The 14,695-nt window shown below is 35.7% G+C and overlaps 5 protein-coding genes and 1 long non-coding RNA gene across 13 annotated transcripts in view; 5 read left to right on the top strand and 1 right to left on the bottom strand.

Annotated features, from left to right (window-relative positions):
• The window catches only part of LOC104782864 (small G protein signaling modulator 1-like), a 5,695-nt gene extending 2,863 nt beyond the window's left edge, over nt 1-2,832 (top strand). For 2 of the 6 annotated variants that reach the window (XM_010507924.2, XM_010507926.2), the window contains exons 6-13: nt 6-523; nt 623-745; nt 856-944; nt 1,036-1,236; nt 1,329-1,808; nt 1,897-1,980; nt 2,058-2,378; nt 2,525-2,832. In XM_010507924.2, coding sequence (XP_010506226.1) covers nt 6-523; nt 623-745; nt 856-944; nt 1,036-1,236; nt 1,329-1,808; nt 1,897-1,980; nt 2,058-2,276 — 1,714 coding nt within the window. In that variant the 3' untranslated portion in view covers nt 2,277-2,378; nt 2,525-2,832. The remainder of the gene's footprint in view (nt 1-5; nt 524-622; nt 746-855; nt 945-1,035; nt 1,237-1,328; nt 1,809-1,896; nt 1,981-2,057; nt 2,379-2,524) is intronic. The other 4 variants (XM_010507925.2, XM_019245055.1, XM_019245054.1 and 1 more) reach the window with 4 other exon arrangements.
• LOC104782865 (probable peroxidase 26) lies at nt 2,530-4,486 on the bottom strand. Its single transcript, XM_010507928.2, has 4 exons — nt 4,212-4,486; nt 3,803-3,982; nt 3,554-3,713; nt 2,530-3,336 (listed from the first exon to the last, which is right to left on the bottom strand). The coding sequence occupies exons 1-4, from the start codon at nt 4,455-4,457 to the stop codon at nt 2,915-2,917; spliced, it is 1,008 nt and encodes a 335-aa protein (XP_010506230.1). The 5' UTR covers nt 4,458-4,486; the 3' UTR covers nt 2,530-2,914.
• LOC104782863 lies at nt 7,824-8,543 on the top strand. The gene is made up of 4 exons (XR_002037636.1): nt 7,824-7,878; nt 8,014-8,087; nt 8,187-8,248; nt 8,375-8,543. It is a non-coding gene; the product is annotated as an uncharacterized LOC104782863 (long non-coding RNA).
• On the top strand, nt 8,695-11,061 carry LOC104782861. 3 transcript variants are annotated; one of them, XR_002037798.1, is made up of 10 exons: nt 8,695-9,140; nt 9,357-9,417; nt 9,538-9,586; nt 9,664-9,721; nt 9,820-9,907; nt 9,983-10,101; nt 10,190-10,315; nt 10,439-10,525; nt 10,595-10,749; nt 10,847-10,865. XR_002037798.1 is itself a non-coding variant. In XM_010507914.2 (10 exons), the coding sequence occupies exons 1-10, from the start codon at nt 8,781-8,783 to the stop codon at nt 10,904-10,906; spliced, it is 1,170 nt and encodes a 389-aa protein (XP_010506216.1). In that variant the 5' UTR covers nt 8,695-8,780; the 3' UTR covers nt 10,907-11,061. The 3 variants fall into 3 exon arrangements, 2 of the variants coding, with proteins under 2 accessions (XP_010506216.1, XP_019100596.1); XM_010507914.2 differs by having other exon boundaries at nt 10,432-10,525; nt 10,847-11,061; XM_019245051.1 differs by lacking the exons at nt 10,190-10,315; nt 10,439-10,525; nt 10,595-10,749; nt 10,847-10,865 and having other exon boundaries at nt 9,999-10,105.
• On the top strand, nt 11,283-12,480 carry LOC104782860 (60S ribosomal protein L38). Its single transcript, XM_019245052.1, has 3 exons — nt 11,283-11,394; nt 11,783-11,966; nt 12,283-12,480. Exons 1-3 carry the CDS (start codon nt 11,392-11,394, stop codon nt 12,303-12,305), a joined length of 210 nt encoding a protein of 69 aa, XP_019100597.1. The 5' UTR covers nt 11,283-11,391; the 3' UTR covers nt 12,306-12,480.
• Nucleotides 13,881-14,457, top strand: LOC109132563. Its single transcript, XM_019244259.1, has 3 exons — nt 13,881-13,963; nt 14,067-14,279; nt 14,444-14,457. Exons 2-3 carry the CDS (start codon nt 14,150-14,152, stop codon nt 14,455-14,457), a joined length of 144 nt encoding a protein of 47 aa, XP_019099804.1. The 5' UTR covers nt 13,881-13,963; nt 14,067-14,149.

Genomic DNA, 14,695 nt, shown 5'->3' with positions numbered 1-14,695 from the left:
GATACATCTCATGTACACAGAAGGGGAAGTTCTAGTGAGTCTGTTGATTTAGTAAGCGGAAGAGAGAGTCCAGAGAGCGTAGTATACAACACTTCCTCTTTTGTATCTGCCTCTAGTCCGTATGGATATGCTTCCCCTGACGGTTATTTTGACTTTCCCTCGCTACCGGTTACAGATTTGTTTGGGAGGAATAGTTTAGATAAGATAGAGGTTTCTACGCCAGACAAGGATGCTTCTTTGAAAAGTGAATTGAGATCTGAGGAAGAGGGAATGCACAATTTTCGAATTGATAAGAATGCTGATTTAATTAGAGAACAACGTAGGTCCACTTCAGAGATCGAAGTGATGCAACCGGATTCTGTTGGACCATCGTCTTATAATACTGGTCGTAATACAGAGATAGTTGATAGCTTGAGAATATCAGATGCCCCTGAAATGGCGTCAGTAAAGGAGACTCCCTCTCGTGTTGCAAATGTCACGGAAGAACGAGTGTCTGAATGGCTTTGGACATTGCATCGAATAGGTAGGAGTTATTCCTTGTATCTTTTGTCGTGAGAACTTTCAAAAATCTTCCATTTTGTAGCTTCCGTCATTTCATAGTTAAACTTTCTTGTTTCCACAGTTGTTGATGTGGTAAGGACAGATAGCCACCTTGAGTTTTATGAGGATCCAGGAAATCTAGGAAGAATGTCTGATATCCTTGCGGTTTATGCTTGGGTTGATCCTGCAACTGGTTATTGCCAAGGTTTTCCATATATCTCTTAACTTTTATATCTTTTAGATATGTTGAATGAAACTTTAATAAGGTTTTATTGGTTTGGTATACTAATATTCTGGTTGCAAATCTGTTGGTAGGAATGAGCGATTTAGTCTCTCCTTTTGTGGTTCTGTTTGATGATAATGCCGATGCCTTTTGGTGCTTTGAAATGCTCATAAGAAGAACGGTAAATCCAATGCTTACTATGTCATATTTGTTTTTGTTCTGGCTTTAATTTGATCATGCATTATGCTTTTGCTATGTGTCTATCTGTGTAGCGTGCAAATTTCCAAATGGAGGGACCAACTGGGGTGATGGATCAATTGCAGTCACTCTGGCACATATTGCAGATTACAGATAAAGATATATTTTCCCACCTATCGCGCATTGGTGCTGAAAGTCTTCATTTTGCCTTCCGGATGCTTTTAGTTTTGTTCCGACGTGAATTGTCTTTTAACGAAGCTCTCAGGATGTGGGAGGTTTGTAGTTCTTCTGTTGGCTTCAAAGACTGAGTCTATACTAGTTCAGTCTCTGTTACTCATATCTATCAATGGGTTTGTCTTTGATGTAGATGATGTGGGCAGCTGATTATGATGAATCTGTTGCTGAAACTTTGGAGAATGATTGCTTGGAGCCTTTGGTGATTCAGCTTCCAAGAAAATCTGAAGCTGAGGTGAATGAAGAAACGATAGAGGAGGGAAATGTTATTAGTACAAAGAGGGAACCAACAATTTCAAAGAGCGGGCCAATTTCAAAGAGCAGTGGCTTGTTGTCGAGGAGCGGTTTGCTGCCGAAGAGTGGTCCATTGCCAAAGACTGCTGGTCCCTTATCTGATGAGGCTGAGATAAAGGCAGCATCATCCTCATATCACTTCTGTGGTCTGACAAGAAGTCTTTGGTCAAGGAACGATAGAACAACACATGTCCCTTGTGTAGTTTCATCCATCAAAAAAGGTGATGATGCTCTTCCTGTGTTTTGTGTGGCGGCGATTTTAATCATGAATCGATATAAGATCATGAAAGAAACTCGATCGATCGATGACATGATACAGGTAGAAATCTTGTTTCATTTGTGTTTTGTTCTCCCTTCATGCTCAACTGATGAGATGCATCTATACTAATTCAGAAGATATCTTGCAGATCTTCAATGAGAAGGTTCTTGTATTTCGCGTGAGAAGATGCATACGCACAGCCATGAAACTTCGTAGGAAATACATGTACAAGGTTAGATATGTTGTACAAAGTAAGCTTCTGGTGCTGGATTATTCTATGCTCACCATTAACTGTTGAACGCTTGTTAGAGTCAGGTAATCAAGACCAAGAGCCACACTCAATCTCAGAATCCCAACCAGGTTCAAATCCAGCATCAAACACATATGGAAAGCCAGAGGCGGGAGGAGATTCAGAGTCATGGTGAGAACCAGAGCCAAACACCAAGTTTACATCATAGTCCTGCTGCTCAGAATGGTGATAGGCAGAACTTACCTATTAACAGTTACAAATATAAAACAAAAAGATGAAGTAGAAGCTCATACAAGTAGGTAATCTTTGATTACGGATTACGAGGAAGGGATTTCTGTTTGAAGATTCATGCTTTGATCTGTCTCGACAACTTTTTTGAGGTAACTGTTTTCCTTTTCACCTGCAGAACATGTACACGCTTAATGAAATCTCGGATCAAGAAAATATTAAAAAGTCTTGGCTCTGCTGTTTTGTTGTTTATATAATAAAATTATAATCTTAATAATTGTTTTGCCTCTTCTTGAAGCCAGCAGGATGGAAGTAGCGAGATATTGAGAAGTTTGTGCAATTCAATCGCTTGGTACTTCACAAACTGAGTCTAAGACTTGTCACCAAAGAGGTTAGACAAATAAAATCTCCTTTCTCTTTTGTGCGGGAACTATTTTGACTGCATACCCTTTATACTTATGTGAATATCAGAAGCAAACAAATCTTTACTCTTTAGAAACACAAAAAGAATCAATCTCCTTTAGCTATAGAGAAGCCTTTTTCACGGCGATTACAGTGTAATAAATGACAACAAATTTATATCTGAAACATAAATATTTCAATATTTTTCCCTGTTGTTTCCTGTTTATACCTTCTATTTATTCTTCTTGCAATCACAGAAATCAGAGTGAGACTGTGCTGTTTGTGTTTAGTTTGTACGCCTGCAATCTCTTCGTATCTCACCTTCCGTTTTAGTTAACACATTTATCGCTCCCATCTTGCTCATCGAAAGAGCAAAGGATTTCCGAAAATCCTCAAAACTAGCTGCAAATTCCTCAGAGATTTGCTTTGTGTCATCATTGTAAAGCAGTTGTTGATCTACTTCAAGTACAGATTTGTTTGATAGAATTCTTGAGTAGTATGAGTTTGTGAAGCTGTGGTTTGAGCCTGAGTCCGGGTTTAGGTACACCAGTGGATCGGTTTGGCCTTTCCTCGTTCTTGGTGGACATTGCTTTGCCATCTCAGACAGGAAATACTTGTTCATAGTCGGGCTTGGTTTACCGGTTTTGTTGTAATCGTAGAGACGATCAACGACATAGCTGCAATGTGTTCTCCCCATTGAATGCGATCCTGATTAGGGAGTAATTCAGTTTAAGCGATTCAAACACCTTCTAAGTATTAACAAAGACCAAACCTATATCTAACCGAAACGAGTATTTTTTTTTGTTTCTTTCTGTTTTCGATAATTCATAAACCAAAAACTCCAAGAACGGGAAGGCAGAATGGGCTTTCCTAAATCATGATAAACCGGTTTTAAGATATTGGAAGGTCGAAAGAGATGACTGACCTAGAAGTGTAGCCATGTCAAGGACACTCAAGCCTCTAGATTTGAAGTAATCCATGGCTTGGTCCCATGAGATGGATGGTGACGGTAAGTCCACGTTTTGCTTATCCGACGTCAAGCCATCTCTTCTGCCAGTGAACACAGGATAAGATGGTGCACCAGCCTTTATTAAATCATTTCTCTCAGCTGGTCAGTATCTATAATAATGATCCATGTTTAGTATAGCTATAGGTAAAGAGGAAGAGAGATTACCAAATGGACAGCATCCCGAGTTGCAAGATTAAGAATGTCCGCGCAAGAGACAACACCAGGACATCTTTGTTCCAAGACTATTTTAATTTTGTCTATGATCACGAATCCTCCAAGTCCTCTGTTTTGTGGCGCCATTCTCTCTGAGTTCGGACCTTCTAGAAGAACCGATGCATCGCATCCCTATCATTATAGTGTCACACGCACATTTAGTTTGGTTTCTTCGATTCAGTTTAATTTGTTTCTAATTTAAAAAAAAAATTGAAACTATTTAAAAGTTTTTGTAACTAGGTTTGATACAACTTTAGCTTGGTTTAGGTTTGGTTCTGTGATGTTATAAATCATAATATATATCCTTAGGTTCATATGATATATATTTAAAATGGTAAGACAAGGATAAGAAGAAACGTACGGAGACGAAGCAGTCGGAGTAGAGGAGACGAAGGAGCTTAGGAGCAATGCTCTTATCCTTCTTGTAAACTATCTCAACTTGGTGCCTTATAAAGTTCTCGGCATTCTCGCAAGTGTTGTAAACTTTGTAGTAATGCCACGTCAGCTTCTGCATCGACGGTCCCATCACTGCCACTTCTGCCGTCTCCGGGAAGAAACTGACGGCTCCAACCAACACCGCGGTGATGAAGATATGATACGTACCCATCTCACTGTGAAGCTGTTGAGTGTTGTTGAATAAGGAAGACAAAAAGAGGTGTGTTGTTGAGTACTAGTGAGGGTTTATATAAGGAGAGATTGATAGATTGTGAAGGCACGTATGGGTTTTTGTCCACGTGACATATCTCACTACGATTGGGGTTCTTAATCATATAGTAAAGGAATTTCGAAAAAAAAAACAAAAATTAAGAAGTTGTGCTAGCATAATTATCGGATCTTTGTTGAGTTTTGTTTAGGTGCCGTGCAAGCTAAGTCGCCAGCCCAATGTCGTCTCTAGGCATTTAAAGGTGCATCAAAATAAAAATACTATAAATTATTTTTTTTGATTTTTTCATAAAGATGGTAATTGATATATGGAATTCTTATGAAAAATAAATGGTACGCACATAATGAGAAAGAAAAAAATTGTTAGTCGAAGAAAAAATCAGATGAGTTGAATGGTTTTATAAATAAAGAACTTATTATGTGTCGTGTTAAGGAAAACTAAGAATTTAAAGTCATTCATTCTAACAAAGAAAAGAAGAAGCAAAGGTCAAGAGAGAAAATAATAAGACAACACACGATTGGAGTTTGGGTCCTTTGGGATATCAAAATATTTATTTGAGTGGGTGTGTGTGTATATATATATAGTTTACGTTTTGATAGTGAATCAACGTGTTAACATGTGATCTCCACTCGGATTCTGCGCGTCGTTTGATTTCCCATGCAGATTTATGAGATCCCATTTTTTCTCTACTCTTTTTTTTTTTTGTATATTTTTGTTCTTATTTATTACTATTATTATTTTTGTGTATATATAAGACTGTTTCTAACATCTAAATATAATAAAGGATGATTTTTCACTGAATTTTTCATAATTTTAAGACATCATGTAATAACAACGGATTTTGTCATTGGGTCGATATGGCGATAGGAACAAATTAGCAAATGATCTAATTATAATTAGATTAAAATAAATCCGCTGTCATTTCACAACAGATTTCCCACAGTTAGATCATCAACCTCAAAACATGATAGAAGCTGTGAAATTAAATTAGCTTTACTTTGACGATGGTTTAGTGTCGTCGATAGGATCAGATCAGCAATTTTGAACTAATGTACATACATATATATACAATTTTTTTTTTTAAAAACACTTAGACAAGAGAGGATATCATATGACTCATATTGAAACTATCACTATGCACTAAAACAGCTGGAAACTCTCTATTAATTATTAGTACATTATTTGTATCTGCCTGTACCATTTCTACGAATGGTTGGTTGGTCTTTTCCATTCTTCTGTACTTAAGTATATTTTGTTGTGATCATGTTCCTCTTACTGATTAATTTGAGGAAAATTCAAATCAATAAACGTGCTTCAAATCTTACAAGATATATATACTTACATAGTAAAATGAATGAAATAAACACAGAGGAACGAGAAATTCGATAATACTGTAAGAGATAATAACTAACAAAATTCAACTATTTATTCGATATTCGAACTTAAGTGAAAAAAAGAAAAAACTTCACCATCAAATGTATGCATCTAATGTTTTTTTTATTCCGGCAATTCGGCATATATGCACATAATTACAAATATTCTCCATTAATAATTTTAAGATAATTTACACAAACAAATTAAATTGGGAATTACATAATGTGGATTTGCTTTATGATGTAATTTTAATTTATGCACGTGAAGTAAATTGCACGATCATATAAATTAACAAATCCCAAAATTGCACTATTTTTGAGTGAAAGCACGCAGATTAAAAAATAACCACTAAAAAAAGTTCAACCAATTATAAATAAGCACATAGATTAAGAAATAACTACTAAAAAAAATTCAACCAATTATAAATAAAACTGCATAAAATAAATAATAATAAAATATAAAAATAATCTAAAAGTTACCTAGAAAATTAAAAACATCTTATATTATGAAACAAAGAAAAACCTCCAAAACATCTTATATTATGAAATGGAGGGAGTATATTTTTTGTCGATCCTCTTATTGTAACTCATATCATATATGAACATTACATAAAGATAAAGTATTTAAATATACGTTCATGGTCTACAATAATAATGCACGATACCTTTGTAACCCTCAGATAGTTCTAAACTATACTTTATATAGTTGTCTTTGCAATCATATAAGAATTAACTTATTGACAATATATAGTGTCAAGCTGTGTCGTCTAATGCATACACATATCTAATATTTTGTGTATATTTCTGTTAGCTTCCAAATACGATATCTATATATATATATATATATATATATATATATATATTGACAATATATTTCTTCTTTTTATCCTAAATTAAAATAAAACTAAGGAATTAAAAAAGGGAAATAAAAATAGATTTAGACTAAAAAAACCTCGTCTACGTTTTTTTAAAAATATTTTTAATATTCTATTATATATTCGACAGCTAAAGAAAAAAAAACCAAAAAACCAAATACGTCAAGGATTTCAAGATTACATATATATCTAAATCTATATATCCGAAATTAATTACACATCGTACGGAAAACTCTATATTGGAGTCGTGTTCTTCAGATAGCTAGCTAGGGTTTCTTCTTTATATTTGACAACACTTTTGATATTTTGCGATTCTGTTTCTCTAATCTGTTCTTGTTTAGGTGGTTTTGGTGTGTATTTGATGATGGTGAATCCTCCTCCCTGGACAAACGAAGAGATGAATCACCATAATGCCTACTCCCGCAACTTGACGACGCCGCCGTCAGGGAGGTCATTGATGTTGAAACATAACACAGGTGTCGTCGTGCAATGGACCCCTCAAGAAGATCAAATTCTGCTTGATAGACTTGATAGGTTTGTCATGAATTCCCTTATTACGATCAAAATTTGCTTTTAAATTCACAATTGTTGTTTTGTTCTGATATATTGTTTTGTCTTCCACGAAGTTATCCGGTGAGTCTTGCGCGTTACGTGGAAGTCGCGGATATTTTTCCAACGAAGTGCGTCAGGGACGTTGCTACACGTTGGAAATGGATATGTGTAAAGTCAATTCTCCTTTGTTCCTTGTTCGTCAAGGTTTCTTTCTTTCTGTGTTTCTTGATCGATCGGGAACTAATTAATCATTGATTTTGTATTCTTTTGGTGTTTATGTTGTTTTTTGTAGCAAAAGAACGAAAAGGCCAAGAGAAGAAAAGTAGATCATCACAATGGATTGGGAAGAGCTGCGTGCAGAGTTGACAATAAGGTTCAGACATAGAATCTTTCTCTGATCATCTTCTGATCTTATCTACATACTTGTTATCTAAATCTTTGAGATTAATTAGCTTTAAACCCTCATCTTGTTAATGTAATCTGTACGTTTTATGTTTTGATTTCTTCAGGAGATTAGTGATACGCTGGTGCCTTCTTCACAACAGTTTGAACCATCTCAAAATGGTAAGTCTCTCTTTGATGATTCAACGAATCTTATCAAGAATATGTCAAAGATTCCAGAAAATCCTTAAAATAAACACAGATATGGAAATATTCTTAATTAAAGTGCTCTCATTTAATGCATGATATGATGTATAGGGAACACCAACGAGCTTATTGAACAGAATTGGCAATGGTTCGATCAGATTTCTGCAAATTTCAGAATCGTAAGGGTAAGTATATATACATCCCTTTCTCTGAGAAACCAAAAGTGCTGAGAATTAAACTTTGGTTTATATATGTTCCAATGTACTTTCATTCTTTCTCTACAGTTCATGGACAACATAGAGCTTTTCTACAAAATCTGGAAGAACATCAATACCCTTCTCGCCAAGTAAGCTGTAACATCATCAATTCTTCAAATATGCATGTCTTCAACTATTGCTGATCTCTCTTCATTGTTTAAGCGTATCATATTCTCATAACTTCTTTCCTTTTTTTTGTTGTTATGATGTCACAGTTTGAATGAGAATATGTCGGAGACAATGAAACGTATGCCACAATTGCCGGAGACGTTGAACGAGGAGCTCTTAACTGCAATGTTTCCTATATCAAATCTACCACCATTATGATTGAATTTGGTTCTTCTTTGGTTTTAAGTTGATTCTTTCAGTTATTAGGTTTTTTCTTTTCTTGTCTTCTTGTTACCAACTTGGAACACAAGCTTTTAGACTTTTGTTATCAGTTGATTTATTAATCTAATTATCTAAAGATCATTTATTATTCCAATTAGCTTAGCTTTTGGTTTGAAGAACAAAAATAAAAATCAAAACTTTTTCATGTTCTGCAAAAGGAAAAAAAAAAGGTTCTTTTTTTATGTTCTTCGAGAAAAAAAGTTTTGAACTTTTTGCTCCGAATGAGTAAAAATGGAGAGACTGAGAGATTGTGTAGAGGAGATGGGGAAATTCACACTCGATTACCATGTAGAATTCGATTTAGGGCTCACCGGTGATTTCTGCTCCGGCCTTCTTTCCGGCGGTGAAGGAACCGAATCGTCTTCCCAAGCTTTGCTACACAGATTTGGAGATACTGTAGAAGCATTTGGAGGTGTTCCTGAGTATCCTCTGTACAAGCGTCTTGCTTTAGGTCTGTTAAAATCAATTGGTTCTGGTTCTTTGTGTGGAGCTTTTGAGAAGATATCGTTGGGGAAGGAGGTGATCTGGTTGAAGGAGAGAGGGGATGAGTGGGGCAAGCTGATAACCCAAAAGGGTTTCGAGTTAGTCAATGTGAGTGACTTTTAGATTTATAGTTGATCTTCAAAAGCAAAAAATTTTGGTTGATTCTGTACTCTGTTGTGAATTTTGAAGATTCATGCCTTGGAGAGTTACTTAGAAATCTGTGAATTTTGATTGGTATTAGGGGTTATCAGAGTAATCAATGCTTAGCTTTTGGTTTGCTTTTGATTGTTAGAAGTTTTGTTCACTTTTGCAATATTCTCACAGGCCTTGAAGGATGTAGCTTGCGAGCTTCACGTTCAAGATCCCTTATTCTCCCTTATGAAAGGTACTCATTTCCTTTTTAGATGCCTGAAATTTTTTGTTCTTAACCGCTTATCAATAGCAATATGAAGTGGCAAGAATTTTGATTTGAATTTTGGTTGCTTGATTTGAATGGATACATTAGATGGTATCAAAACAGTTGAAGCAAGGTATTTTGAAGCTGAGTATGATAGGTATGAGAAGTGAAAAGTTACTGAGCTTGATCACTTCTGTGTCTCTTGTGTTCAGAAATGTTGTTTGATTTCCTCAGACTCAGACGAAGAGGTTCAATGGTTATGATAAATAAGTGTCTCATGTTTGAAGTTCTGGTGAGATATATATGCGGACATCATTTTGTTTTGCTTTGTGTTCCTGCAAGTGCAAACGATTTCTTGTGATAGATTCTCTTAAATGTTGATATATATAGGAAGTTCACCAATATCAGTCCTTTTACGAGCTGTTGAAAGCCGAGAGTTCAGAGAAAGTGTTTCCTGGCACTAAAACAGTGGAAGAAGGTAAGCTTTTTTCTTGTTTGATCTTTAGCCATTAAATTTCGGGTAAGTTCTGTTTCAAAGATTTTACATTCCTAGGTATGCAAATGTTTAGGAAGTTGTATGATATGGATCAAGAGAATTGTAATGGTGTTGTGGCAATCCATCTTACTAAATCAGTTGTTCAGCCTTGTGTTGCTTTGGCTCACATACTGTCTGTGAGTTCAAGTTTTTTTCAGTCTTCTCCTCTGTAATTTGTGATTCTTATTCAATGTTTCTGCCAAAAAAACTCATATAAAATTGCAGGGCCTAAGTTCCACTGGCGTGCGAAGCCTTCTCGGTCTTTCTCACACAACTGGATCCATTTTTCATGCTCTGCCTCCTCGAAGATCGATTCTACTCTCTTCATTCATGCTTCCATATAAGCCAAAGGTACCACAAAAACTAAGAAATAGTTCGAGATTACATCGTAGTGAATTCTTTTGGGAACAATTAAGCTGTGTTGTATGACATAAAACTTAGAATCTTTCTTTTTACCTGATGTTGAGATAAAAGGTTGTAGATTGAGCCACGGAGCTAGAGCATTAGCCAAGCATGTTGATCGACGTAGCGATGGATTTTGGGGTGTTCTTCAGGGAACTGGTAAGTAGGAAATATGTACAAGACTCTGATGCATTTCCATATCTGAGTGTTCCTCTTCCCTTTTTTCAGAGTCAGATAAAAATAAGCATGCAATGGACATTATCAGTCGGTTCATTGGCCATTGTTGTTGGATGAACATACATATAGTTCCACCACACGGAGAAGTGTTCGAGATAAGAGTAGCTCAAGGTTATGGAGCACGTTGGTCTCGAGATGGAACCAAAGTACATAGAACACTATATCTTATGTTTGATCGACAGTAGTTTTCCATCAGATTTGTGTTGAAAGTGTCCTGTTTCTGATTCTGTTTTTTAATGGCAGTTCATTGGATTTCTTGAGCCTTACATGGAGGATGGTCACTCCATGGCCTGGAAGCATTAAGATAATAAGAGTCCCACACCTGAAAACATCATAGTGGAGTTTTCTCCTGTAGCTGAATCGGTTTGTTCTCTTTGTAAAAGTGTAAATTTGCACTGTTTCTTTTCTTGTGAGTTGTGACTATGAAATCAATTTGTGTTTTTCTGAGTAAAGAAAGGAATTTGTGGCTGATCTTGTTATAATTTGGCCATTTGGGTAAGAAAAGAGTGAAACACTAAAATAGAGGGACTAAAATGTAAGAAACGCCGTAAAAATTGGGCAAAACTAATTTAAGATATAAGAGACTGGGCCTAAAAACCCAATAAGAAAGTTGTTCCGATACATGGGCTTGAGGGTAAATATGTAAAGTCCTAATGAACAATGGCTAGGGTTACTTCTTGATACAAGTTTTTAAGAGATCTCTTTATATTCTCGCGGCGGTGAAATTGCTCGTGGTCTCTCTCTCTCTGTGGAAGGAAGGCGGCTAGTTTCAACCAACACATCCGATCATGGTACCCTATTCTTTCTCGGTCTTTAGATTTCGTTTTCATCTCACGACTGCGTCACTGATGTTTATTAGTATTTGGTTTCCGTAGCTCGTTTTCAGTCATTCATAGTGTAGTATCATAGTTGGCTCCTGTGTCTTGAAGTTTTTGTATCATTTCACCTTTGAGTAGTGCTTGTTACTATGGTTAGGATAGAGTTAGACTTGTTTTCGATTGTTCTGAGAATTTTGCTTGTGTGTATCCAAAAATGAGGTTCGGTTTTGCTGAGCTTTTTGTCTGAGATTATCATCATTAGCTTGTGGATTTGAGTTTTTGATTGATTTGGAATTTTGAATCTTGTATTGAAATTTTATTAAGTTTGATGATTGATTGATTGATTTGAAAAATGTTGCAGCCTAAGCAAATCCACGAGATCAAGGACTTCCTTCTGACAGCAAGAAGGAAAGATGCACGATCTGTGAAGATCAAGAGAAGCAAGGACATTGTCAAGTTTAAGGTCAGATGCTCCAGGTACCTCTACACGCTCTGCGTCTTCGACCAAGAGAAAGCCGACAAGCTTAAGCAGTCTCTTCCTCCAGGTTTGTAATCTTTTACTCTGCTCTCTCTTTCTTTTTTATTCTCTTCATTGATTATGTCATATGAGTCTTAAACCTGGTTTTAGTATATTACATTACCTGTGTCACCTAAGTCTTAAACCTGGATTTAGTTGCAATCAATAGAAACATGAAACAATTTGCTGACTTTAGCATTGAGTGCGTAACCCTGATTTGTCTTGGCTTTATAGTATGTAAACTATGTTTATGAAAAGCATCATCATCTACATTCTCATATTTGTTGTTTTTGTATGAGTTTGTTCTGAGCTATATGGACTTGTGTTGCTCTATTTTTTGTCAGGTTTGAGTGTGCAAGACCTTTGAAGATGAAGGACAGATCTTCTGCAGTTCGTTGGTGACTAAGCCTTGCATCATCGTATAATTTTCTTAGGAGTTTTTTTTGTGGTTTCCAGTATGAGTGTGTTTTGGATTTATTCAAATTTGGAAAAACGAAATGCGTTATCTACTACTCTGGTTCAATTTGGATTTTTATTTATGATCGGACCTCTCTATCATTAATCACAATCATCAAAATTCAATCCTTTTATCAGTTTATCTTAACAATTGTATATAATATATGCTTTTCATAAACATAATATAATCTATAAGCTGCATGACATAGCCAAAGCTTGACAAAAGATTCAAAAACTTTTGGGCCCATTACCAGAAAGTCATCCCGCTAAAAGGCCCATCAAGATGGAGAGAGAGAGAAAGAGAGATATAGGAGAAGAGAGGGAATTCAAAAATCAAATAGGGCTCTCTCTCTCTCTCTCTCTCTCTCTCTCGCTCACAATTCATCGCCTGCAGAGAAAGAGACGACTTCCTTTTGCTGGAATTGTTATCTGTTTTCAAGGTACGAGCTCTCTTCTACATTCATCTCAATCTCTCTCTCTCTCTCTCTCTCGAATGTTCAATTTTTTTTTTGTGTTTTTACGAGAAAACTCTCAATTTTCCCGGGGAAAATCCGTTATAATGCGCTTTTGAACTTTCTCTTAATTTGGGATCTCAATCTGTCTCTTAGTTTTGGAGTCGGAGTGTGAAAGACTCTGAATCTTTATCTCTATCTCTCTCCGTTTTACCTTTTTTGTTTTTGTTATTTTAATTTTCCGAGAAAACTCTCAATTTTTTCCCGGGAAAATTCGATTCGTTAGTAGCCGCTTTAAATTTCCTCTTATTTTGGAATCTCAACCTTTCAGGTTCGTCTGTCTCTTAGTTTTGGAACGTAGTATGAAAGACTCTGGATCTTGCTCATTATAACTCGTTTGTTCTTTCTTTTCAAACGCTCTCTATTTTTCCCGAGAAAATTTGTAGTTAAGCAACATGGAAAATTTTCTAAATCTTTCAGGTCCGTCTGTCCTGCGCATCTCGAAGATGGATCCTGAATAAGAAGAAGAGGTTAGATTGTTGAATCGTTTGGATAGCTTGATCTCGAAGATTCTGTTCTGTATCTATTACTACTACGCAATGTTTATATTGGTTTTGATTATTAAAAACAATGCTGGGAATTTTTTTTGTTTGTTTGTTTCACAGGTTCTAAATGATGCAGAATTGTCCATCAGAAGGCTCGCTGATGGGATTGGGATCAGTGAAGATCTTGCCGCTGCTTATCTAGTTCACTACCAATGGTATGTATCTTGCCTCGACTTCTTCTTCTTCTTCTTCAATTTAGAGAGTTTACTTTTGTATTCTTTGGATTATCTTTGAGTTTTCATTGTAGGAACGAAGCCAATATTACTGCCGAGCACTTACTAGCTGATTCAAGAGTTTTTGTTAAAAATCCAGAGCTTTCTCGTGCCAAGGTACCTTTCTCTCCCTCTCTATTGAACTCTTTGGTTTTTAAAGAACCGACTTTGGGAAAATTCTGATGTGAAACTTTTTTGTTTTTTTTGGCTACAAGACTGAATGCTATAGTTGTTCTTCCTCTGATCAACTGTGTGAAAACCTCGGTTGTGGGCACTTTATTTGTGATGACTGCTTCCAAGGTATACAAAAATGCTGATCTTTTTTTTGTTTTTCTTTGCTTTTCGTCTATGGCTATTTTGCTTTGAGATACTAAGTATTAGTTTTGGGATTTTATTTTTGCAGGAGTCATACTCTCAAAGATAAAAGGAGGCCAAACTAATGTTTTTTGTCCATATCCTAGTTGTGGTAGATACATATCTCACACTATGTTAAAGCTTCACCTCTCTCAAGAGGAAAAACATATCTTTGCTTCCAATCTTCTTGCCGATAAGAAAATGAAGACTATAGATCAGGAGGAGAAGGGATTTTTTGGAAACTTTATTGATAATGCCAAAGGTTAGTTTATTCTGATCTTCCTTGTTTTTTTCTTTTTCTTTTTTTTACTTACTAATTTGCCTTTTAAAACAAACAAAAATGGAAACAGGTTTAGTCCAATCCGCTGTGGAGTCGGAGAACTTTCCTCCTGTACTTTGCCTAGTTTACTTTCTTTTTTGTCTCAGAAATCTTCCTCTAAGTAGGAAAAGGTAACTAGACTGAAAATGCTATAGTTGTTCCAAACTTCGGTCGTTTGTAAGAAAAGACTTGAAAACTTCTATTTTTGTAAGAAAACTTCAAGTTACTGAACTTGGCTTTGGTGAACATGGATATATATATATAGAAAAATCATTCGCAACTATAATTGCCAAGTTATAGCGTAATCTTATATTTTATTCATTTATCAGCTTTTATTTTTAAACAACAAAAACAGAAGT

The sequence above is a fragment of the Camelina sativa genome, chromosome 4 (assembly GCF_000633955.1).
Source record: "Camelina sativa cultivar DH55 chromosome 4, Cs, whole genome shotgun sequence".
Taxonomy (NCBI): domain Eukaryota; kingdom Viridiplantae; phylum Streptophyta; class Magnoliopsida; order Brassicales; family Brassicaceae; genus Camelina; species Camelina sativa.
Note: the sequence above shows the minus strand (reverse complement) of the source record. Positions and strands in the feature narration are given on the sequence as shown.

Bases quoted from the DNA above. Each gene is read 5' to 3' on its own strand.
- LOC104782865 (XM_010507928.2), bottom strand. From the start codon at position 4,457: ATGGGTACGTATCATATCTTCATCACCGCGGTGTTGGTTGGAGCCGTC. The intron at 3,983-4,211 runs GTACGTTTCTTC...CTATAATGATAG, and splicing joins ACTCCGACTGCTTCGTCTCC to GGATGCGATGCATCGGTTCT. The intron at 3,337-3,553 runs GTCAGTCATCTC...CTCCCTAATCAG, and splicing joins TGACATGGCTACACTTCTAG to GATCGCATTCAATGGGGAGA.
- LOC104782860 (XM_019245052.1), top strand. The intron at 11,967-12,282 runs GTTTGTAATCTT...ATTTTTTGTCAG, and splicing joins TAAGCAGTCTCTTCCTCCAG to GTTTGAGTGTGCAAGACCTT.
- LOC104782861 (XM_010507914.2), top strand. From the start codon at position 8,781: ATGGAGAGACTGAGAGATTGTGTAGAGGAGATGGGGAAATTCACACTC. The intron at 9,418-9,537 runs GTACTCATTTCC...TGGATACATTAG, and splicing joins CTTATTCTCCCTTATGAAAG to ATGGTATCAAAACAGTTGAA. The intron at 10,750-10,846 runs GTACATAGAACA...TTTTAATGGCAG, and splicing joins GGTCTCGAGATGGAACCAAA to TTCATTGGATTTCTTGAGCC.
- LOC109132563 (XM_019244259.1), top strand. From the start codon at position 14,150: ATGTTAAAGCTTCACCTCTCTCAAGAGGAAAAACATATCTTTGCTTCC.